Below are 26,025 nucleotides of genomic sequence, written 5' to 3'. Positions count from 1 at the left end.
AGGGCGTCATCCGGGTTGGCGACTCCTTGTGGCGGGCCGGGCGCCTGCAGGTTGACTTRGGTTGTCAGGTGAGCGGTGTTTCCTCCGACACATTGGTGCGGCTGGCTTCCGGGTTAAACGGGCGGGTGTTAAGAAGCGTGGTTTGGCGGGTCATGTTTCGGYGGACGCATGACTCGACCTTTGCCTCCCGAGCCCGTTGGGGAGTTGCAGCGATGAGACAAGATAGAAAAAGGGGGTAAAATACAACAACAAAAAATGAACACCTTTCTTTTTAAAATTAAAATAACAAGTTGTATGCAAATCCCTTTCATTTGAACCATTACAGGCAATACTATAGCTACAATGTCAATTGCACCTCTTCTGTGTTAATTGGTTCTGTATCCTGATTGTCTATGGCGTCAGATGAGTGCCAAATCGAGATGGAGCACGCGAGCAAGAATATAAATCATAGCGCGAGCAGATTTGTATCTAAGAAAACCAGTTGTGCGAGCGCATAATCTACTTTGATCYTGCATAGGCAGGGTTGGGCTGGAAATTAAACTTGAGAGCTTGAAACATTGATATTGAACAAGTTGAAAATCATTGTCGAATGCAATAAATTAGTCCGAGTGCATGCAGAGATTTCTGCACTCTCACAAATACACRCTGCCCATGCATGAAAGTCTCTTCTCACAAACACAATTAACATTTTGCTCTCATTATCCATCTCACGGAGTGAACGTTTGACAGTTCTATATCGTGGGGCTCTGCTCCTAGTGGTTTACCCAAGGTGCCAGGGTTCTGGTCAAGAAGTTCGGATATTGATTGAACGATCCGTACTTACTCTTTCACATTCAGAAAACCATAAGGTGATATTGTATTTAATAATGTATTCCATTTCCTTAGGTATAATGGTTTAATTGGGTAGGGWTGTGAACGAGGCTTTTGACCCTCGCCGTCTCTGGTCCACACTCCAGTTCAATTTGTGGCAGTAATGCATCACTAAAGTTGGTTGCCAACCGCCATTTAAAAACCACTGAAGAAGAACTGTAAACGGAAGTGAAAAGTAACCAAGAACAATATCCACGGCAGCGTTTTTATTGTTGTTATATAGACTTATTATCACCTTGAAACGCAAAATATTACTTATGTAACTGCACAGCCACACACACTTACCCCAGGCAGTGTTCAATTCGCGTTGGAGACAGGCCTTGGTTGATAGATGTTATTAAGGTAACGCTAGCTAGCTGCTAACAATGGCTAACTGTAGGCCTATGGTTTTTCACACTCAAATAGCCTCCATCATGGAGGTGCTAGCGAATGCAGCCGTGGCAGATATATGTAAACTCGTAGACGACGACTATGCAGTGTTTCGTTTGGAAATAACTCAAAGCCAGAATGAAAGCAGGGCATTGCGGAGAAAACTACAGCTACTTGAAATGAAGGTGGCACGGGAGCGCGCAGAGAGAACGACGCGAGAACGCGTCCTCGCCAGTGGTCCCAGTAGTGTCAAGATCCTCGACCGATACAAAGGAATGGCAAYAGGTTGGCTACATTTTGTAGAAGGCCGATGCTGCGGGGCCTGTCGCCCCGATCACATCTGCGCATGTGTGACGTTAGATGTGCATACCACATATGGTTAATCAGAATTGGGTCTTGGTCAGTTTTGGGATAGTATGCAATAATTCCCCTGGTTACTTAGCTAACTTGCAGAAAAACACAATATCATATTCCAACCAGATTATTGATTTACTGGCATTTCCTATTTACTAATAGAAAACAATATGATGCATGGAACATAATACATCTATCAATACATAGTAAATCAAMAAATTATAAGAAGTGTTACCTTACATCCTTGCCAATTGTAGACAGTGTCAAAACTCAATAGTGTACAATATAGCGTTCAGCATTGACAGTACCTAACCAACCTTTTCCCCAATCACTCAGGTGAAGGACATCTCACTGGAGGCCACAGGAGCTTTGTGAAGCCTGCGGGACACAATGCGTGGAGAGATGACCAACCAATCACTGTTGATGAGGGGAGTGGAACCTCAACCCAGCACTTTATTGTGATAGAGGTTTGTGTAATAGTATTACATCAAAATTACAGTTCATCAAATGTGGCCAGTTTATTTCAGAAAGGCTCACCTGAGCTATTCACTTGCTCACATCCCTACAACATTGTTATCCAATTCTACTCATGTACCGGTTTTCTTGTGTCAGTCTGCAGATGAAAATGCAGCAGGTCCTGGGGTCAAGCTGGAGAGGACTGAACGAGAGAAGGACCCACGGCACCAGACTGGAGCAGCGGCTGGAGTGGCGCCRTCTGTAGCCACCGAGGACCTCGCTGCTGCGCCCCAGGCCAGGACCCGACACAGGATCACGGAGGTCAGTGGAACGCTGAACGCCATCCTCAAGTCTGAGACAGACACAGAGACTTTAACTGTAACACAAAGGCTCTTACACACAGGATCTGACCACAAATCAGACCCAGAGAGACTGGGCAGTCGTCCTGCTCCCGGCTRAGAATACTTACCGGTATTTCACCAGAGCCAGGGGACGGTTAATTCCCGTGGAGATGGTGATTGTGACGCGTTAGACACTGGSMGTGATGATCCGTCTTGTTCTTACGCTACAGAGATGAACCCTGGCAACATGCCCATGGGTTTAGAGAGACAGACTGATCTGTCTAGAGGGGACTGGAACCGGTACAGTGGTAGTGTATACTCTGAAGGYTGCCTAGATAAGAAAGGAGAGGTTATAGTGGTAGATGACGTGACTGTGAAAGTGGAGGGCGACGCTCCTCCCACATGGAATGCAGATAGTCACCTAGGAGACGGACACTCACAGGACAGAGATTTCTTTGATTACAGGGGAAGCTTAGATACAAATCTAAATGTCACGACCCACTCCCCTTTACACGCGTTCAGGGATCACGATGCCGTATTCACGTCMAAGGCACTTTCCGATTCACATGGCAGCGTTCTTTTCAATCAGGTACTGAACTCAAACGACAGGGCTATAGCCCAGGCTCAGGGAGGGGGAGCCACATCGGGCAATAGTAAAGAGAAACGGTTCCTCTGCATGTTCTGTAACAAAGGCTTCAGCTGCCCCCAGAAGGTGGAGATCCACCAGAGGGTCCACACAGGAGAGAAACCCTTCAGCTGTACCCAGTGTCATATGTGCTTTGCTGAGGCTGGCAACCTGAAGAGGCACCAGAGGGTCCACACAGGGGTGAAACCCTTCAGCTGTACCCAGTGTCAAATGCGCTTTGCTCAGGCTGGTGACCTGAAGAGGCACCAGAGGGTCCACACAGGGGAAAAACCCTTCAGTTGCCTCCACTGTGAGAAGAAGTTTTCCCGKCAGCACCAGCTGAAGATGCACCTGAAGGTTCACATGGAAGAGAGGCCATTTGCCTGTACGCACTGCAGGAAGAGGTTCTCAGAGAGGAGCTACCTCAGGATACACCAGCAGAAAAACCATTCCACTCTATAGCGTCTGACATTTAGCTCAAACCCTGCATTAAAGGCAAAGATTCATTTTCGTTGTTGTCAGCAAAAAGATAACGATAGTAATAGATTTCAGTGTTGAATATTTCTGGGTAGAATATTGCATCCAGACATTGTGTGTTATATATGGCATATTTAAGCTGGAAAAGTCAGTTACATATTGTGTTTGTTTTGTGGTGCCTATATAATGTTCACAAATGCCTAGTTCCTTACTTTCATTCAACTACTTAATGTTTTTCCTAAGACACTTGTAATGAGAAAATGTATGCAGTTTATCTAGTTCATGCAGATTTTTTGTTGCGTGTGTATGTGAGGTTTTCATATGGTGTATTTAAAACTTGTTTATGTTTAATAAACACAAAATGGGACTTTTCATTCTAAGACTTTCATTGAGACTCCCTTAAGTATACATCACATCTTATCTCACCCTATTCTGCATACACATTACAGCGCTTCATAGCCAAGTTAGTCACTAGTTAATAAAGTCATGATTATGGCTAAACCCTGCCTATTTCTAAAATGTATCTTCTTAAAATMAGATTATAAACTTAAACTTAACTACACTGCTATACCTTATGTCTAATCTTAAATTAAAACCAAAAAGCACATTTTTGTTTTCATTAATGTTTATGTTATAGCCAATTTCTATTGTGTGACTGTTAATTAGGGACGACCAATACCTAACAAACACCTACTGTACACGTGAAAAGATTTTAGTCAGGTTTGTCTGATGTTGACTTTTGACTTATCATAGCTTATCAACATATTTATGTCCACCATGATGGGTTTAACAACAATGAAGTAATTATGTAACTACAGTATAGTACTCAAACGTAGTGGGGATGGGTAAACACTCCATGTTGAAAGTGTGTTTATTATCTGTGTGTACGTAACTGAGGGAGTATGTCTGTGTAATCTGTATCACCTGTCTCTTCCAGGATGAGGAGGGTCCAGAGGTGCTGCTGGTGAAGGAGGAGGGGTATGAGGAGGGTCTGGGGAACCCTGAGGAGAACATGGTCATGGAGGACAACGAGARTACACCTCCTCCTGAACCCACAGAGGAACCAGCTGAGCAGCATAGAACCACACACAGTCTCACTGAGGTGAGTGCACTGTGAACTACTGTCTGAATGYTGTTTGGTCAGGGCCCGTATCCACAAAGCATTTTAGAGTAGGAGTGCTGATCTAAGATCAGTTTTGCCTTTTAGATCATAATGAATATATAGACAGGTGGGGACCTGGGCCCAGATTCACAAAACACATCTTACGCAAAAACTTACTATCTTAAGAATTTTTGGGGGATCCTTCTTGTTCTTAGTTCATAAGATAGTAAGTGCAATTCCTCAACAATGTCTTAAGATTGAATGATTTTCTTACGAGCTTCTCAAATATCTTCTTCTTAAGATATTTGTTGCTAGGCAACCGTTTTATCTAGCTATTTAGCTAGCAATGACAATCATGTTAGCATATTTCGTACTGAGATGACTGTTCTAAAACATGTTCTTAGGTTTAAAATAATCAATGCTGAACTTTCAGATGACGTTTGTGAGTGTATTAAACATGTTCAATTGCTTTCATGAGCTTTTTCTCTCACCGCCCTGAGTTTAAGACAAGGGTTTAGCTATCTTGGAATTAAGAACATTTCCAATAACTTCATTTTCAAGAATCTAATTTCTTCTTAACTTTTTGCTGAAGGAGAAACATTGGAAATAGCGCAAGAACATTTCCAATAACCTTTTTGAGGAATAGCAACTTTGCTTAACTTTCTATAGTTAAGGAAAAAATGGCAGTTAAGAACACATTTCTTCTTAAGAAGGTTTTGTGAATCTGGGCCCTGATCCTCGATCAGCACTTCTACTCTGAGAAWWWRTWTTWTTWWTTTTTTWATAATTATTTCTTTACAACACATCACACTCAACCAACATCAAAACACACCACATTTCAACACATTACATCGTTCTCTCTCATCCTGGTCTAAATACGTTTTTGACTGTGGGGTTTATTGTTGATGTACTCTTCTCATACTTTGTTTACTCGATATCTAGCAAACTCATTCAAAACCTTCGCTGTCCCGCTGTCTTAGCTGTGTTGACACTTGCGCACAGCCTATCCTTGCACCCACCGTCACAGCGGATTAATGAAATGCGTAGTTCGGAGAAAATAGTTACAAAAATAAATGTTTTTCAAACAACTAARGTTAAAATAAGAGCACAAAGTGTGAACCACCTAGCTTTGGAATAGTTACAATGTCTATTTCCCTGCCTTTGAGAGGAGCGGGCTAGTAGATACCCATAGACTTAGCAATTGCACTAAGCTAATTACAGTATATGCTACCTTCAACTTCCTTTAAACTGCATGCAGAGACATAAAAATGGTATCCATGAGTTTGTCTGACTGGGTAATTATGAAATCACCAAAGATACCAAAGTATCCATTTAACCAATTTACCAACTGGTGATTTCACCAGGCAGGCCAAAACTCCARCCCACCAAAACAGGCTGAAATTTCAGGTGGACTTTTTAAACAGCTTTGACCAATCAGGGTTGACCAATCAGATGACCTTGCAGTACAACTGGGCCAATGGCCAAATAACAAGTATCCTGCTCCAGACTCAATGTACAGACCAATGAAAACGTGGCACACGTAGCTCTGAGTTCAGGACTGACATTCCACAGATTCTAAACAGCTGTTTAACTGAAAACCAACTATTTCCATTGACAATTTCCTATTGACCATTAGTACTTTCGTCCTCTCATCCTCTGCGTTGTGTATTTATCTCCAAAATATTATTATAATCACCCAAAGCAAGGGGAMTGGCAGTGCTGTTCAAGAATACTATTAAGCACAAGTTAAAGTCTCAGTATGTTGAGCTCAACGGTCGGTTTATTTTCAAACATGTTATATTGGGCAATGCAGAAGTGCTTATTGGGAATATTTATGGGCTGCTGAGTGGAACAGCAGTCAAAGYCATTGCATCTCAGTGCTAGAGGCGTCACWACAGACCRTGGTTCGATCCTGGGCTGTATCACAACCGGCTGTGATTGGGAGTCCCATAGGGACTTAACTGACTTGCCTAGTTAAATAAAGGTTAAATAATGAGGATATGACTTTGCTTTTTTTCTGATATTCAGTGTCGACTATACAATTTCCCAGAAATACCATGTATTATAGGAGGGGATTTTAATCAAACATTGAATGTGGAGTACAGATCAAGTAAGAAGGCCTTTCCAGCTACAAAATCTAGAATATTACTATTATATATGATCAATAACAATGGGCTTGTAGACATCTGGCGAATACTACATCCAGTAGACAGAGTATAAATTTTACTCTCCAGTCCCCAAGGTCTACTCCAGACTAGACTAGTTTTTTTGGTCCAATTTACAATCAGTGACAATAGATAACATTTMTATCTGATCACAGTCAGGTAAAGTTGGTTGTAGAAATAGAGGTAAACCTAGGGCTGTTGCGGTGACCGTATTACCGCCACACCGGCGGTCACGAGTCATGAAGGCAGTCAAATTCCACGTGACCGTTTAGTCYCGGTAATTAGTCTTCTCCAAGCTCTGATACTGCTGATGGTCATTATTAGCCTACCAAACTTGCTAACTGCCTGGTACTCAGCACTCTATTGTCCCTCTAATCACACTGAAATCAATGAWAATCWATTTGAAAATCTAATCAAACACTTCTTGAGCTCCCATGAGCTCATGTTGTGCAACATTTCAAAAGGCCATGCAATTGTGTGAGAAAATAGAGTGATGGCCTCTACTAAKAATAGGAGGATCAGCTTTCTATAGGCTAGGCCTACTATATATATTTCTCAACTTTCCTAATATTAAGCACATTGCATATATTTACAACAGGAGTATAGCCTACCTGGCTGGCATGAAAATAAACCACGGGGGAAAGTGTCCTCCTTTCGGTATTTAAGTGTATAGATGACATGTATTATTTCCCGCTGACCCTYTTTCAATACAGGTGCATAATAATGGTCCATTCTAAATAAAAACAAATTTCACACACATACTAAATAATATGTAAAGGCAAGATTAAATCAAGAATAGTCTGATGGGTGACAATATAAGCCTATCACTTGTGAATGATGCCCAGCATAAGAAACAATGCATTTTTTTGCAACTTTTTCAAATCATAGTCACACACCTCATGTAGCCTAGCCCATAGGCCTATATGTTTCAATAAGGTTTGTATCACAACTAAAGTGGCCAAATAACTTCTTAAAATTTAGCACATTAATCCGCTTTACAAGGGGTGTAGAGCCTAACTGGCATACATAAGCAGTGCGTAAGTTTCAAGTTTGGGTTAGATAATTTTCACCATAAAAATGCACTTTATAATAAAAGCATCACATGCATAATTGCGTTTGSGATCACTTTTGATAATGGTGTTTTCCGCTAATGGAACATTCYCGCTTATAGCCTACTACCATGTGCGRATTGCAGCGCTTATAATGTGAAGAAATAGCCTAATAGTTTATCAATATTTTAAGCTAAACATTCTGATCTGTTGCGTCAGTCACATTGCATAAAAAAGTTTTTGGGATGCTAGTAGTTGTATTAATTTGAGATCTATCGCATCCCACAACTGTCCCAGACTGTTTGGAATATGTATTTCTCGCACAGAATAGAATAGGWCGACCTTTGTACTAGTAGATTGAATAGTGCTTTTGCTGTTCGGTAGGCCTACTCATATTGTTGGCTGACGAAAATTAAATGGACAGGTCTTCTAATATGTGACCCGTTTCAGAAACTAGGCGTARGTCATTTGTCACTACCTCACAGGAGAGCCGTTTGAATGTAGACTTTTTTTTWAATCAAAWTGCGTTTTTAGGCAGAAATGRATTCTCTAACATGTGAACTTTCATGTGCCTTAATAACAAACTTGTATGCTGTCTGTAAATAAAAAATAAAATGGTTAAATTACAAACCTAGTTGGTTTAGCCAGAGAAAAAGACAGCAAATCATGGCTAGTGGGAAGGTTGCTAAAATAATGAGGGGGCTGGACATGCAGAGAGATTAGTTTCGATTGGTCTGCCATATAGCAAGCTTCTGTCTATTTGAGCTGGTCAGTATGTCTAGGTTATCCTGTCTAACGCTGCCTTTTTTTTTTTTATGGATCCCGTAGTAAAAATGCATAAACCTAATGTCAAGTTAAAGTGTACTGTTAACTAGCTAGCGTTAGCTGGCTCGCTAGCTAAAGTTATGTGTATGCTCTCTACTTTCTGGAGACCGAGTTTTGAAATCAGTGGAATTTGAGTATGATATCTAAGGAGATAGAGTAAACACCTGTCTCCGGATTACATCTTCAAACTAAGGGCAACCATGGCATCCGACAGGAGTCGCGTCCAACCATGATGTATACTGGTAAGATAGTCAACAAAAATGGCCAGGCCTTATTTAATTTGGTAGCTCCTCTTTACCGCCGAATCCGGATACCTATAAAACTGCCGAATTTCACTACCCGCTTTCCCAAGGCCYTAGCCTCAGGAAACATTTCAAAGRGAGAGAAAATGACTACCCCCATTCTCCTGGAAGAGAAAGTGTCAATTACTATACTAATATCATAATCAGCAACCCCAAAGGTTTTAACTACAAACAAAACATGATTATAATAATCCCACTGTACTCCCTCAAATCATGAATCGTTTGTTTTAATGTACCCCAAAGTTTATGTGCGCTTAATTTAGCATGCGCTACCCTTAGACATGGCAACATGTATCTCGCCACCGAGTCTAACAATTCCCTTCCATATCATATTATATGACTGGTCTCTCTTTTCCATAACCATGTAAAATTATCCTGGTATTGTTACTAGACCAATGTCCAACGGCATACGTAATAGCTGATTCGCCTTAGATTGTTTATGTTAAAACTTCTTATGGCTGCAATCCCGTTAACGGAATCTATATGACAACAGCCAGTGAAAGTGCAGMGCGCCAAATTCAAACAACAGAAATCTCATAATTAAAATTCCTCAAGCATACAAGTATTTCACACCATTTTAAAGATACACTTCTTGTTAATCCCACCACAGTGTCCGATTTCAAAAAGGCTTTACAGCGAAAGCACCACAAACGATTATGTTAGGTCACCGCAAAATCACAGAAAAACACAGCCATTTTTCCAGCCAAAGACAGGAGTCACAAATAGCAGAAAGTGATAAAATTAATCACTAACCTTTGATGATCTTCATCAGATGACACTCATAGGACTTCCATTTAACCACATACAATATATGTTTGTTCGATAAAGTTCATATTATATTCAAAAACCTCAGTTTACATGGCGCCACGTTCAGAAATGCCTCCAAAAATATCCGGAGAAATTGCAGAGAGCCACATTAAATAACAGAAATACTCATCATAAACTTTGATGAAAGATACATGTTTTACATAGAATTAAAGATACACTGTTCTTAATCCAACCGCTGTGTCAGATTTCAAAAAAGCTGTACTGCAAAAGCACAATATTCAATAATCTGAAACAGCGTTCAACACAAAAGGAAGCCATACAGTTACCCGCCAAATTGTGCAGTCAACAAAACTCATAAATAGCATTATAAATCTTCACTTACCTTTGCTGATCTTCGTCGGAATGCACTCCCAGGACTCCACTTCCACAAAAATGTTCTGTTTTGTTCGGTAATGTCCATCATTTATGTCCAAATAGCTATTTTTGTTAGCCAGTCCTTGTAACCAATCAAGGCGTGAAGCCGCGTGTTTCTATACAATGTCCAAGGCCAGAAGCGCGTTCACTAAAAGCAGACGAAATGTCAAAAAGTTCCGTAACAGTCAGTAGAAACATGTCAAACGATGTATTGAATCAATCTTTAGGATGTTTTTAACATAAATCTTCAATAATGTTCCAACCGGAGAATTCCGTTGTCTTCAGAAGTGCGATGGAACAGAGCTCGCTCTCATGTGAACGCACGCGCATGGTCAGAGCATGGTCAGCTCATGATAGACCTTACTCATTCCCGTCTCCTTCGGCCCCACTTCACAGTAGAAGCATCACACAAGGTTCTACAGACTGTTGACATCTAGTGGAAGCCGTAGGAAGTGCAAACCGACCCATATCCCACTGTGTATTCGATAGGCGATGAGTTGAAAACCTACAAACCTCAGATTTCCCACTTCCTGGTTGGATTTTTTTCTCAGGTTTTTGCCTGCCATATGAGTTCTGTTATACTCACAGACATCATTCAAACAGTTTTAGAAACGTCAGAGTGTTTTCTCTCCAATAGTAATAATAATATTACGTTATTTTCCCTAATGTTTACTGACACCGGCCATATTCAACAGGCAATAGACAAAGCGAATTTACCAAGTACCCCATTTAACAATGTCCATTGAGAACGCACAACGACTAAAGTGGCTTGCGAAAGTATTCACCCCCCTTGGCATTTTTTATTGCCTTACAACCTGGAATTATAATATCTTTTTGGGGGGTTTGTATCATTTGATTTACACAACATGCCTACCACTTTGAAGATGCAAAATATTTTTTTTTGTAAAGCAAACAAGAAATAAGACAAAAAAACTGAAAAACTTGAGCGTGCCTAACTATTCACCCCGCCAAAGTCAATACTTTGTAGAGCAACCTTTTGTAGTAATTACAGCTGCAAGTCTCTTGGGGTATGTCTCTATAAGCTTGGCACATCTAGCCACTGGGATTTTTGCCCATTCTTCAAGGCAAAACTGCTCCAGCTCCTTCAAGTTGGAGGGGTTCTGCTGGTGTACAGCAATCTTTAAGTCATACCACAGATTCTCAATTTGACTGAGGTCTGGGCTTTGACTAGGCCATTCCAAGACATTTAAATGTTTCCCCTTAAACCACTCGAGTGTTGCTTTAGCAGTATGCTTAGGGTCATGCTGCTGTGGGGATGGTGTTCTCGAGGTGATGAGAAGTGTTGGGTTTGCGCCAGACACAGTGTTTTCCTTGATTGCCAAAAAGCTACATTTTAGTCTCATCTGACCAGAGTACCTTCTTCCATATGTTTGGGGAGTCTCCCACATGCCTTTTGGCGAACACCAAAAGTGTTTGCTTATWTTTTTCTTTAAGCAATGGCTTTTTTTCTGGCCACTCTTCCGTAAAGCCTAGCTCTGTGGAATGTATGGCTTAAATCTTCGCTGTGGAGCTTTGCAGCTCCTTCGGGGTTATCTTTGGTCTCTTTGTTGCCTCTCTGATTAATGCCCTCCTTGCCTGGTTCGTGATTTTTGGTGGGTGGCACTCTCTTGGCAGGTTTGTTATAGTACCATATTCTTTCCATTTTTTAATAATGGATTTAATGGTGCTCCGTGGGATGTTCAAAGTTTGGGATATTTTTTATAACCCAACCCTGATCTGTACGTCTCCACAACTTTGTCCCTGACCTGTTTGGAGAGCTCCTTGGTCTTCATGGTGCCGCTTGCTTGGTGGTGCCCCTTGCTTAGTGGTGTTGCAGACTCTGGGGGCTTTCAGAACAGGTGTATATATACTGAGATCATGTGACACTTAGTCCACCTGTGTGCAATCTAACTAATTATGTGACTTCTAAAGGTAATTGGTTGCACCAGATCTTATTTAGGGGCTTCATAGCAAAGGGGGTGAATACATATGCACACACCACTTTTCTGGTTTTTATTTTTAAGATTTTATTTTTTTCATTTCACTTCACCAATTTTGACTATTTTGAGTATGTCCATTACATGAAATKCAAATAAAAATCCATTTAAATTACAGGTTGTAATGCAACAAAATAGGAAAAACGCCAAGGGMGATGAGTACTTTTGCAAGGTACCATATACCATTTAGCTAAGCTAAGAATGKCGTGAATAGTCAAGTCAACAAACGCTGGGCAGTTGAATAGCATATAGTTAATATACTAGCTCGATGCAATGATATACTATGCAGTTCATAAAGATAGCGCAAGCAACAAATTTCATACTTAGTTAAAACAAATAATTTATATCTTAAGACCAATAAGCATACTACATACTCAAATGACTTCACAAATAGTACGGTTAGAGCGATTACGCTGATATAACGCTAATATCAATACACTGGTGTATTGAGCTAATGATTKTTCTTTTATATCATTGTGCCAAGTCATAATTGCATCCCTGAATTCTCTATTAGATTTCCTGTCAGCAGGGAAATGCTGCCAAATTCGATCCATGATTAGATTTTTTGATATTCGTGCCGAATTGGTAGAATGCTTGTGCGCTTCTAATAGTGCCTCTATAGCTTGGGAAAATAATTTATTCAATAAATATAGCATCTCATCTCTTACTGCGAAAAACACATTTTCAGGCCTTTTCTCTTTTTTTATTTATTTCACCTTTATTTAACKAGGTAGGCCAGTTGAGAACAAGWTCTCATTTACAAATGCGACCTGGCCAAGATAAAGCAAAGCAGTGCGACAAAAACAACAACAGAGTTACACAAACAAACGTACAGTCAATAACACAAAATAAAAAATAAAATAAAAATCTATGTACAGTGTGTGCAAATGTAGAAGAGTAGGGAGGGTAAGGCAATAATAGACCCTAGAGGCGAAATAATTACAATTTAGCATTAATACTGGAGTGATAGATGTGCAGATGATGATGTGCAAGTAGAGATACTGGGGTGCAAGAGGGTAAGTAATAATATGGGATGAGTAGTCGGGTGTGCTATTTACACATTGGCTATGTACAGTGATCGGTAAGCTGCTCAGACAACTGATGTTTAAAGTTAGAGAGGGAGATATAAGACTCCAGCTTCAGAGATTTTTGCAATTCGTTTCAGTCATTGGCAGCAGAGAAACTGAAAGGAAAGGCGGCCAAAGGAAGTGTTGGCTTTGGGGATGACCAGTGCAATGTACCTGCTGGAGCGCGTGCTCCGGTGAGTGTTGCTATGGTGACCAGTGAGGCTGAGATAAGGCGGGGCTTTACCTAGCAAAGACTTATAGATGACCTGGAGCCAGTGGGTTTGGCGACGGATATGTAGTGAGGGCCCAGCCAACGAGAGCATACAGGTCGCAGTGGTGGGTAGTATATGGGGCTTTGGTGATAAAACGGATGGCACTGTCATAGATGCATCCAGTTTTCTGAGTAGAGTGTTGGGGGCTATTGTGTAAATGACATCGCCGAAGTCAAGGATCGGTAGGATAGTCAGTTTTACGAGGGTATGTTTGGCGGCATGAGTGAAGGAGGCTTTGTTGCGAAATAGGAAGCCGATTCTAGATTTAATTTTGGATTGGAGATGCTTAATGTGAGTCTGGATGGAGAGTTTACAGTCTAACCAGACACCTAGGTATTTGCAGTTGTCCACATATTCTAGGTCAGAACCGTCCAGAGTAGTGATGCTATTTGGGCGGGCGGGTGCGGGCAGCAATCGGTTGAAGAGCATAGAGACTGCCAGAGGTCCGGACAACAGGCCCTCCGATTTGACACACTGAACTCTATCTGAGAAGTAGTTGGTGAACCAGGCGAGGCAGTCATTTGCGAAGCCAAGGCTATTGAGTCTGCCGATAAGAATACAGTGATTGACAGAGTCGAAAGCCTTGGCCAGGTCGATGAAGACGGCTACACAGTATTGTCTTTCATCGATGGCGGTGTATTACCTGAAATGTATTACCTGACGGGAAAATCCCGTAAGCGTTTAGACAATSATATAATGTTTTAACCATATCTCTAACAAATGATCCATAAAGAGACCACTCTGAACCTACGTACATCTACGTATGGGTTGTTTAAGTTACATCATTATATTCCCAGTATTAATTGATCAAATCTTAAGTAATCGATTATACACACATGGTTATTTCTCATTCATTTTTTTTCTTCATATCTTCACAGAATCAATATATAACGTAGGAAATCGTAGGTACTCACATTAATTAATCACTCTGTTTCCAACGACTCATACATACACTCCCAGCGGAACCCAAAAATGTTACTTTCCCGGGCGCTGCCCTATGGGAATAATGCTCCACGGTTATTATAGAATAACATCTAGCACTTAATACCACCCCTTGATATTCTATGATGGGCAGTGTTGAACGGAACCCCAAGATAACGCTACATATCAAAACTTATTATCCAAAATGTAATATCAGCTTATTATACTATTTCTTATTATTCAAATTTAAGATTAACATTTATTTCTACCCTCACACACTATCATATCACATTCACAAACACAGTACACACAGGGGAAATGAGACAGACAAGAGGAAAACAGTTAGCGCTGTTTTTAGATTTCAAAACCTTGTCTATATAAACAGGGAAACCATACCATTATCAAAATATTGCCTAATTAGTGGTCCCACAACGAGGTATTGCATCCACACTGGGATGCCGCCTACTGCGATTACTATGGTATAGATCATTTTACATCTATCCAAATGTGCAAAACTACCTACAGAGTACCTATGTCTCCTATCTAATTATGTAACACGGTCCCAAAAAATCKAACCTTACCTCGTATTTCCTAAGTATCAGGAATAACAAAACACTTACAATAACACAAAACAATAGTAACCCAGGGCATACCTGTTTACCTCATCAACAAAACATTTAATCAATTACATACAGTTTATAATTTGAACTTCAGCAAGCCAGATGCCCTCACAAGGCGTCACCTGCACTACAGTCCCTTATTCAACGAGCTTCACCAAGCCGAGTTCTCTCTCAAGATTACCCACGCTCTAGTCCTTCACTCCACATTAACCTGTGATCAACTCAGTATGACGGATCTGGACTTTTGGTTGCCTGCAACTGGCTAATTAACAAGGATACCTCACGGAAGTCCACTCTTATCAACTCAACTCAGTCCTGCTAGTTACCTCAGCTGTGGCCCTCTTAAGGAAGACCTTACTCTCAACAGGGGCCTAGCCATCACTTAATCAGTTGCCAGCCCAAGCTTCAAAAGACTCCTCTCAGTTAACTCAAAGGGAGAGAGAGAGTCCTAAGAACCTTACTCTATTTCATAAAACAACCATATGGTGCATAAACATAACATAATCTTGTAATTATGCTACCACAAAGTTGATCAACTTTCAAAGCAAAATTAAGTTCCCATTCTTCCTCAACTTTTGTAGCTCTGAGTCTCTACTTTTTTCAAATGTAAAAAACACAATTTCAAAATGTTCTACATAAGACCTATTTGAGCCGGTCGGTCACATATCTTTAATATGCATCTCGGAATTGGATAAGCACGCACGCAGTTGCATCCCTGATGTGTCTGTCTTAACTTGTAGCCTGTAAGAAAGACCCAATCACGTGATGGAGCGCGCCGCACTCAGGGAGAAGCGCACAACAACCACTGGCCGCAAAAGGCATGGATTTTTTTTAGGTGCATTACGGCCACACAAAGGGAGTGCCACCGTGAAATTCTAGGCATTATCAAGTGCTTGTCAAATTGTGAATGAGTGACTGATGTAGTGTGTACAGCCTGCGTAAAAAACTAAGCAGAGCTCATGCCTTTCAAGCAACTTTTTTCAAATTATCATTAGTCGCATCATGCAGCCTTACAATGAATAAAACAATCTAAACATATAGCCCAACATTTGTAGAACAACTAAATATACATTAATAACTCTAAATTAAGCATATATGAATACCTATTTCTTTGTTAACCGCTCAACACAGAATAGCCGCATGTGTGCACTCCCTCAAATCGAAAATATCCTTTATTCTGCGTTGTTCAATTGTATTCTTCATACTATAAAATAATGCCACAGCATTCTAAGCAAGTCTTGTCTGCTAAATGAACTAGTGTAGCCCACAGCCATTTGGCACAGCCAGATCAGGACAACTCAGATGCTATTCTGTTCTTCTGAAATAGACTACATTTTCTTTATATCATGTTTCTTTAGACCTGTCTAAAATAAACAATGGATTTATTGTGATGGTGCAGGCTATATTAAATGGTGTTATTAAACGTTTTAAAATGTAGATGTTCCTAAGGTCTGCATCAGTGGCTTGTAGGCTATGTGTGGAAGCCAGGAGATGGAAAGATTTGGGTTTGGTCCTTTGTTTATAAGATGGGTCTGCACTATATACAATAGCCCTAGAGCAGCAATTATAACAAATTGTTTATCTCCTTTATGTTGGAGAGGGGCAGAAGGCAGGGATGTCCAATGTCTCCATTGCTTTTTGTTTTAGCGTTAGAAATATTAGTAGAAGCCATAAGACGACAGAGTGATATTGAAGGTATTGTGGTGGGAAAGCATGAGCATCAACTGGCAATGTACACAGATGACATGTTGTTTGTTAGGAATCCTGAAACATCAATTACYGGGCATCTCAATTTGGTCAATGAATATACAGAGATTGCTGGCTTCAGAAAATTTTGGAAAAAATCAGAGGTACTACAATAAATAATCGATGCACTGAAGACCAAATTTCAGATTTCAATTTAGTTTGGGCACCATAAGGTCTGAATTATCTTGGTATTTTCCTATCATCAAATAATAAGTTCATGCTTGAAAAGAACTTGGAAGCAGACTTTGAGATGGTCCTCCCTCTTTTTGATGTTCTGAGCAAGAATTGAAATAATACAAATTACAGTGGCTCCAACAATCAATTTTAAACTAAGCATGCTGCCTCTCAATCTACCACAATCCTTCTTTAAGAAGATCAATTAAATGATCAGTCAAAAGTTTGGACACACCTACTCATTCCAGGGTTTTTCTTATTTTTWWAAAACTATTTTCTACATTGTAGAATAATAGTGAAGACATCAAAACTATGAAATAACACATATGGAATCATGTAGTAACCAAAAAAAGTGTTAAACAAATCAAAATATATTTGAGATTCTTGAAAGTAGCCACCCTTTGCCTTGAAGACAGCTTTGCCCACTCTTGGCATTCTCTCAACCGGCCTCATGAGGTAATCACCTTGAATGCATTTCATTGAACAGGTGTGCCTTGTTAAAAGTTAATTTGTGGAATTTCTTTCCTTAATGCGTTTGTGACACGGTTGGGGTGGTATACAGAAGATTTTGGTAAAAGACCAAGTCCATATTATGGCAAGAACAGCACAAATAAGAAAAGAGAAATGACAGTCCATCATTACTTTAACCTGTTTGGGAACAGGGGAAGCATTTTCACGTTTGGATGAAAAGCGTGCCCAGAGTAAACTGCCTGCTACTCAGGCCCAGAAGCTAATATATGCATATTATTAGTATATTTGGATAGACAACTCTGAAGTTTCTAATACTGTTTGAATTATGTCTGTGTATAACAGATTTCACATGGCAGGTGAAAACCTGAGAAAAATCCAACCCGGAAGTGGGAAATCTGAGGTTTGTAGTTTTTCAAGTCATTGCCTTTTGAATATACAGTGTCTATGGGGTCATATTGCACTTCCTAAGGCCTCCACTAGATGTCAACAGTCTTTAYAACCTTGTTTCAGGCGTCTACTATGAAGGGGGAGCGAATAAGAGCTCTTTGACTAAGGGGTCTGGCAGAATGCCATGAGCGCGAGCTGCATTCCTTTTCATTTCTAAAGACAAAGGAATTGTCCGGTTGAAACATTATTGAAGATTTATGATAAAAACATCCTAAAGATTGATTCTATACATCGTTTGACATGTTTCTACGAACTGTAATATAACTTTTTTGACTTTATCTGGACTTGCCTTGTGAATTTCGATTGGTGAACTAAACGCGCTAACAAAAAGGCGGTATTTGGACATAAAAATGAACTTTATCGAACAAAACAAACATTTATTGTGGAACTAGGATTCCTGGGAGTGCATTCTGATGAAGATCATCAAAGGTAAGTGAATATTTATAACGCTATTTCTGACTTTTACTGACTCCACAACATGGCGGGTATCTGTATGGCTTGTTTTTGTGGTTTAGTGCTGTACTCAGATTATTGCATGGTGTGCTTTTTCCGTAAAGCTTTTTTGAAATCTGACACAGCGGTTGCATTAAGGAGAAGTATATCTTTAATTCTATGCATAACACTTGTATCTTTTATCAAAGTTTATGATGAGTATTTCTGTAAATTGATGTGGTTCTCTGCAAATTCGCCGGATGTTTTCGAGGCACAACATTACTGAACATAACGCGCCATTGTAAACTGAGATTTTTGGATATAAATATGAACTTTATCAAACAAAACATACATGTATTGTGTAACATGAAGTCCTATGAGTGCCATTTTATCTATATTTCTGCTTTTTGTGACTGCTCTCTTTGGCTGGAAAAAGGCTGTATGTTTTTCTGTGACTAGGCGCTGACCTAACATAATCGAATGGTGTGCTTTCGCTGTACAGCCTTTTTGAAAATCGGACACAATGGCTAGATTAACAAGAAGTTAAGCTTTAATTTGGTGTATTGCACTTGTGAATGTATTTAAGTTAAATATTTAAAAATATATATTTTTGAATTTCGCGCTCTGCCATTTCAGCAAATGTTGTCGAGGAGTTCCGCTAGCGGAACCCCTAGCCTTAAGAAGTTTTAAGACATGAAGGTCAGTCAAGAACTTTYAAAGTTTCTTCAAGTGCAGTTGTAAAAACCACCAAGCGCTATGATGAAACTGGCTGTCATGAGGACCGCCACAGGAAAGGAAGACCCAGAGTTACCTTCAAAGTAGCAACCCTTCTCCTTGGTGACAGCTTTGCACGCTCTTAGCATTCTCTCAACCAGCTTCATGAGGAATGCTTTTCCAACAGTCTTGAAGGAGTTCCCACATATGCTGAGCACAGGCAGWCAAGCCGACAGATAAACAATTACATTTAAACATAATTTGAATGAATTGTAAAGTTTCATAAAAGATTCCAAATTCCAAAAACCACCTGGCATCCAGGGTGTAAAAATAATTCTTAAATGAAAAAAACAAGGGGACTACACCTTCCTTTAAGGGAAAAATGGGGTGAAGATTATAAAATACAATAAATGTAATGGAAAAAGGTGTCGACACTGTTTTAGAACGCAAAGACATTCTAAAACACATAGTTTAGCATAATATAAATCAACTGAACTAAAATGAACAAGGCAAAAATGACAACTGACAGCAAATATTGGAGATGTAAATCAGATGATGCTGGGCTTTGAAGCTACTGTCTTAGAGTGAACAAAAACAGGGAAATGTCATTTGTAATTAACACCAAACGTGTATTGATACCAAATCATTATACCAATCAATAAAATATAATTCATACAAATCATGTAAACAATGAGAAACTGAACTGCTGGCATTTCTTTCTCTGTGACTGCAAATGTATCATTATTCATACTATCAATTACCTATTTATTTGTTTTTGAAATTTTGTTGCAGCCCTCCCATATATGCAACATTATTGTTTATTTATTTTTGGGGATGAATTCATATGATATGCAAAGAAAAGAAAGTATAGAGATTTAGGTTTCAAGCTTATTTCCTGCAATTCTACACATTTTGTCATGGGGTGCAAAGAAAATGTTGCAGTTTTAAAGCTAATTTTGTATTAATTCTACACAATTCTCTCCACCAACAAGAGTGGTGTGAACAGTTTGTCATGAACAGTGCTTGTGCCTATAGAAATAGACGTGACGCGTACGGCGGATGTTCCCCAAAGCTGGAATGCGGGCCCCCGAGTCAAAAAGTTTCAGAACCCCTGGTCTACTGGCTCCGCTGATTCAGCCTCCCTCTGTGCTCACTAAGCATCCAACTGTGCATGTTCTTCCTCAGTAAATTCAGGCTCAAATAAACAAGTCTCTGAATAAAAATTGTCTTCTACCTCCAAGTCCGWCATGATTTATCAAATATTATGATGATTTGCCAATTAGCAAGCTAGCWACTTTAGCTACTAGAGTACGCAACAGCTGGCTGCCTCCCAGGAGTTTTGTTTACAAAACCACGTCAAGTCTCAAAGGAAGAGAGAGCAGGCAGAACCCAAAGTAGTCCGTAAATCAGGAAGTTGAAAGAATCTAGTTTCTTACGATTATCAGTAATTTTAACAAATGTATAAATATTGATTACTATGTAAGACAAATTACCAACCACCCAGCTATGGAGAAGTTAGGTCTATTTCCCTGCTTTTGAGAGGAGCTGGCTAGCAGATACCCATAGATTACCAGCAATTGCTCTAAACTAACGATATGCTTCCTTCAAATTCCACGCAGAGACACATCAATGAGTTCGTCTGACTCTGGTTAAGAAATTCCCAAATACCTACTATCCCTTTAATAGACCAATAAGAAACAGAGTTCCAAACCTCTCTACCAATAACAGCTAGTTTTCAGTTTTCCCCTACCCACTCAGACCACTCCCAGACAGTCCTAGCTAAATTATTGCTTGAGAAATTGCTCTTTGCTAAGAAGCTATTTAATTMAAAACAATCACAGTAWGGTACTTAATTGTTACCCAGAAATACRTTTATATTGAGATAAAAACAGCTGCATTGGACCTTTAAGTCTGGGACCATGACTTTGAATTATCAAACCATTAAAAGGGTTTGTTTGGGATTTTGGCAATTAAGCTCTTTATCTACTTCCCCAGAGACCGATGAAGTCGTGGAAACCATTTTTACATCTCTGTATGTAGGAAGTTAGAGGTAATTTTGCAAGCCAGTGCTAACTAGCTCAGCTTAAACACTGGAAGTATTTGGGTACAGCTAGCATGCTAGGTGTACCCAAAGACCTCCATTCTTTGCCCTGAACTAGTTAGCATTGGCTCTGCAAATTACCTCAAACTGCCTGCATACTAGACGCAGAGACATAATAATGGTATACACCAGTTCATCTGACTCTAGGGAAGTAGATAAGGGCTTCATTCCCAAAATCCCTAACTATCCTTTTAAAGAGTGTCAAGTAAGCAAATCACCTAACATGTTTGCATAGTACTCATAGCAATCCCTCATTGCCCTCAGAAGATGCTCCATAGCAGGGTTCTTGATCCAACATCCTCTCACTCTGTATCTCTTACAGTCAGTAGACATGGAGGATGGGAAGCCTGATCTGCTGCTGGTCAAAGAGGAGACGATAGAGGATGGACCAGAGAGCATTGACCTGCTGAGTGGACTAAAGATGGGGGAGCAAGGTAAAGGAGACATAGATATACTTCAATGGGAATAGTGATGCATCTACATAAAATGAAATCAATAAAACTGAGTATACCAAACATTAGGAACACCTTCCTAATATTGAGTTGCACCCCCCCCCCCACACTTTTACCCTCAGAACTGCCTCAATTCATCAGGGTATGGACTCCACAAGTTGTCGAAATCGTTCCACAGGGATGCTGTCCCATGTTGACTCCAATGCTTTCCACAGTTGTGTCAAGTTGGCTGGATGTCCTTTGGTTGGTGGACCATTGTTGATACATACGGGAAACTGTTGTGGGTGAAAAAACCCAGCAGCGTTGCAGTTTTTGACAAACCGTTGAAAAGGCACTTACATTTTTGTCTTGCCCATTCACCGTCTGAATGGCACACATACACAATCCATGTCTCAAGTCCATGTCTCAAATCCATGTCTCTTATTTAACCTGTCTCCTCCCCTTCATTTACAATGATTGAAGTGGATTTAACAAGTGACATCAATAAGGGATCATAGTTTTCACCTGGTCAGTCAATGTCATGAAAAGAGCAGGTTTTCTTAATGTTTGCATACTCAGTGTATGTTTATAACTCAAATCAAATGTATTTATATAGCCCTTCTTACATCAGCTGATATATCAAAGTGCTGTACAGAAACCCAGACTAAAACCCCAAACAGCAAGCAATGCAGGTGTAGAAGCACATAATGTATAAACTTGATGATTTAATTGACTTAAACTCCATATGTAGAGTTCTCTGCATGTTTYTAAAGTCTATTTTGTAACCTTTTCCTGCAGGTGATTGGCTGGAGGATAACAGAGGAGACTGGGTGGCTATCTTGGATACCCAGACTGCTGCAGCCAWGGGCCCAGGGGACAACATCACTGAGCAGGCCAGGACCAGAGGCGAGATAGTGGAGGTCAGTGGATGGGACAGCGTCCTCAACTCTGGGCTGGGGAACAACACTGTTAACCACAACCAGAAACAGACAGTCGAACACAAAACAACATCCAAACTTAGTCTCCATGACAACAGACTGGATGAAACCAGGACGAGGTGTAGATTTGGTCTGCAGGGACAGGGAGGTGTCCATATGAGAACAGACACAGACTCGGCTAGCAATGCTCCGTCCTGCTCCTATAGTTGTGATTCAGAGAGACTGATGGTGCCTCAGGTTAACCCRCTAACAGATGCTGCCTTCAGCCTGCCTTCTATAGGATCTATCAACTGGAACATGGACCCTGCGACAACACAGACACTCCCTGGCCTTCATCTTCCTCACACTCCTCTAATGTTAAACCAGACCTCAGACAATGCCGGTGCCTCAACAATAAATGGCTACACAAGCCCATTGACAAATGACAGTAGTAGAGACAGAATCAGTAAAGGTGTCAGCGCCAAAGAGAAGCGCTTCCAGTGTTCGTTCTGTAGGAAAGCCTTCAGTTTCCCCAAACAGGTGGAAATCCACCAGAGGATGCACACGGGGGAGAAACCGTTCGGCTGCCACCTGTGCCGGGCCAGTTTTTCTCAATCGTCCAGCCTGAATAGGCACCAGAGAGTCCATACAGGGGAGAAACCCTATAGCTGCCCCCAGTGTGAGAAGAGGTTCTCCCGCCAGCACCAGCTGAAGGTGCACCTGAAGGTCCACACGGGAGAGAGGCCATTTGCCTGTACGCACTGCGGGAAGAGGTTCTTAGAGAGGAGCTACCTCAGGATACACCAGCAGAAAATGCACATGGCCCATGTATAGAGTATAGTGGTGACATGTAATGTAGTGCTAGTTAGTTTGTTAGTAGTTAATTTGTATAGAGTATAGTGACATGTAATGTAGTTAATTATATTGTTTTTATATGTAGTGTGGAACTGGATGAGGTTAACTGAGGAGATCATGAGTATGATGAGGCAGAGTAGATGATATGGTGATGGTGTCTAAAAATGCTTCACTGATGAGTGACAACCTTGTCCTGTTGTTTGATCTGGTGTTTCATAATGAGTGCCTTAATTAATGTTTACTTGACATAAAGTAGTGAAGATGTGTYTAATGTAATGTTGAACCTTTTCCAAAGTATTCTAGTTACCATAGTGAGAAGTTATTCTACTTGTCACGTATCATTTTGTGTAATAAAAGTACTGTACTTCACGTTATGTGAGTGTATGACCATCTTGTTGAAATTAAATACAACATTGACTCTGTGCTGACTGACTTGGTTATTTTTATATCATTTCAGGGACTGAGTTTCCCTTGTCACAGTCGAACCAACACATATGGATATTATTTATAATAAACTCCAATGGCTCCATATTTTTGGGTACTTGAATCACAGTGTTAGAGWTYGGCTTGACTGTGGCTAACATTTGATAATATCATGTCATGTTTCTGTTTGTACAGCAAATAATTACTTCTATAAACCTGTATATTATCTTCTGTACAATGTGTTTACAGTCTGCAGTCCATGAGGACCTGCTGATAACTGGTGTTCCTGGCGGGAGAGACCGGACCCTTGAGGTGGCTGTTCACAAACCCTGGCCCCGGATCAGAACACTGGATCAGGAGCCGTCGCTCTTCCTTCCTGAGTCGCAACTAGGACCGAACCACGAGGGACAGAGACTCCACCACCACACAAAACACAACCAGTGGACAGGGGGACTGAACAACCTCAYTCCTGGTGGTCATCAGAGAGACAGAGGCTCCAGTCAGGGATCCAGTCTGCAGCCCAGACCKTTCTCTTCACAGTCTCAGTGCAGGGATGGAGCAGGGCCTGGGYCTGATAGAGATAGACCCTCCTGTTCCTATGATACAAACACCACAGTATCCATGATGAACAGAGCAGGTCAGCCTGGGCTTCAACCTTCACAGAGAGTGGTGGGAGATCCCCCTGGGCCTGGGTCTAGCCTTCCGCAGCTGCTTCATTGTTACCCCACGAATACAGACAGGGGCAGTATGGGCAGTCACCACAACAGGTACCTAGCCTATAACACAGCACACAATCCCAACAACACCCWAACAATGGCTCCATCTCATGGAGGGCTCTCTGGTGACATTGGGTCAAAACGTGGGAGCCCGAGCATTGGGACCGACGCCGACAAGCCATACGCCTGCCCTACGTGTGGGAAGCGATTCGCTAAGGCGAAATATGTGAAGCAGCACCAGACCGTTCACACCAAGGACAGCTTCAAGTGCAAACTATGTTACAAGAGCTTCTCCTTCCTAAGTAGCCTTATCAGACATAGGAATGTCCACAACAGGGAGAAGTCATAGCTTGATATGTATACGAGGGATGTCTGGGAACTCGTTTTTTATTTTGATCCCTCAGTTGAGCATCTGGATATGCTCACATTCTCACATGATACAGACTTGTTTGGTGTGCTGGCATAGCCAAAACACTGTCATGTTATTGAAGAGTAAGACTATATTTCCCCTCTGAATGTGTTTTTTCTTATGTTCTATTCATAAAATACACTTTTTTTTTTATAACAAGTCAGGTGAGATGACCCTGAGGTCATGCTTTCATTGGGGAAGAGGTCCAAAAACAACCCWTTACTGTGTCCCTTTCCCCTATTGCCCTCCCATGGCACTGGGTAGTAGGTAGGAGTTCTCCTTAATCAGATATTTTTCATCTCTCATATCTGTTATAGCTGTAGCAAACATTGCCACTCAATAATTGACTTACTCAGACACTGTTGYCTATATTTATACTGATGTACGTCAAAACATTCTCAAGTCAGGTCCCACTTAACTGTTTCTGTTAAGAAAAACCCCAGAGTTCACAAGCTTATCTATCATCAATGGTATGGGATCTTTACAAACAGTCCTTGGCCTCAAGCTGTTTGCAGTAAATGGCCTGAAGGCTCCAGGTCTTGTGATGACGGGTGAAATATTAAACATGAACGAATGWAACCCTGTATTTGATYTTACAGACTGACTGTTCTCTACAAACTGGAGTGTACATCATTTTAACTCTTTGTTAAATTGTCATTTGAAACAGGCTTGTGTAAATACCTGTTTTAAGAGAGAGTAAAAATAGGCTAGAACAAGTATAGTTTAATATTTACCTTTCCTGATGTGATGTTGATGGAATAAAGTAATTCCATGATTTTCTACTCTATTCTTTCTAACATACTGTTCTTTCTAAAGATAACAATAACGAGGCTATATGCAGGGGGTAAATAAACGTAAGTTAAAAAAAAGTAACAATAAAATAACAAAGCCATATATACAGGGGGTACCGGTACTGAGTCAATGTGCAGGGGTACGGGTTAGTCAAGGTAATTGAGGTAATATACACATGTAGGTAGGGGTGAAGTGACCATGCATAGATAATACACAGCAAGTAGCAGCAGCGTAAAAAAAGGGGGTCAATGCAAATAGTCCGGGTAGCAATTTGATTAACTGTTCAGCTTGCGGGTAGAAGATGTTAGGGAGCCTTTTGGACCTAGACATGGCGCTGACAATTTTTAGGGCCTTCCTCTGACACCGCCCGGTATAGAGATCCTGGATGMCAGGAAGCTTGGCA

The 26,025-nt window shown here is 40.7% G+C and overlaps 1 protein-coding gene across 2 annotated transcripts; it reads left to right on the top strand.

The window, feature by feature from the left end:
* Window positions 1-1,235: 1,235 nt before the first annotated feature.
* On the top strand, window positions 1,236-25,610 carry LOC111971734 (uncharacterized). Of its 2 annotated transcripts, XM_070446402.1 has the most exons (7): window positions 1,236-1,524; window positions 1,930-2,060; window positions 2,206-2,370; window positions 4,430-4,594; window positions 21,402-21,513; window positions 22,309-22,430; window positions 23,955-25,610. In XM_070446402.1, the coding sequence occupies exons 1-7, from the start codon at window positions 1,236-1,238 to the stop codon at window positions 24,768-24,770; spliced, it is 1,800 nt and encodes a 599-aa protein (XP_070302503.1). In that variant the 3' UTR covers window positions 24,771-25,610. The 2 variants fall into 2 exon arrangements, with proteins under 2 accessions (XP_070302503.1, XP_024003219.1); XM_024147451.2 differs by lacking the exon at window positions 23,955-25,610 and having other exon boundaries at window positions 22,309-23,704.
* Window positions 25,611-26,025: the final 415 nt, after the last annotated feature.

Source organism: Salvelinus sp. IW2-2015, linkage group LG13 (genome assembly GCF_002910315.2).
Source record: "Salvelinus sp. IW2-2015 linkage group LG13, ASM291031v2, whole genome shotgun sequence".
In the NCBI taxonomy this organism is placed as follows: domain Eukaryota; kingdom Metazoa; phylum Chordata; class Actinopteri; order Salmoniformes; family Salmonidae; genus Salvelinus; species Salvelinus sp. IW2-2015.
The sequence above is the reverse complement of the archived record's forward strand: the minus strand, read 5'-3'. Positions and strand labels throughout refer to the sequence as shown.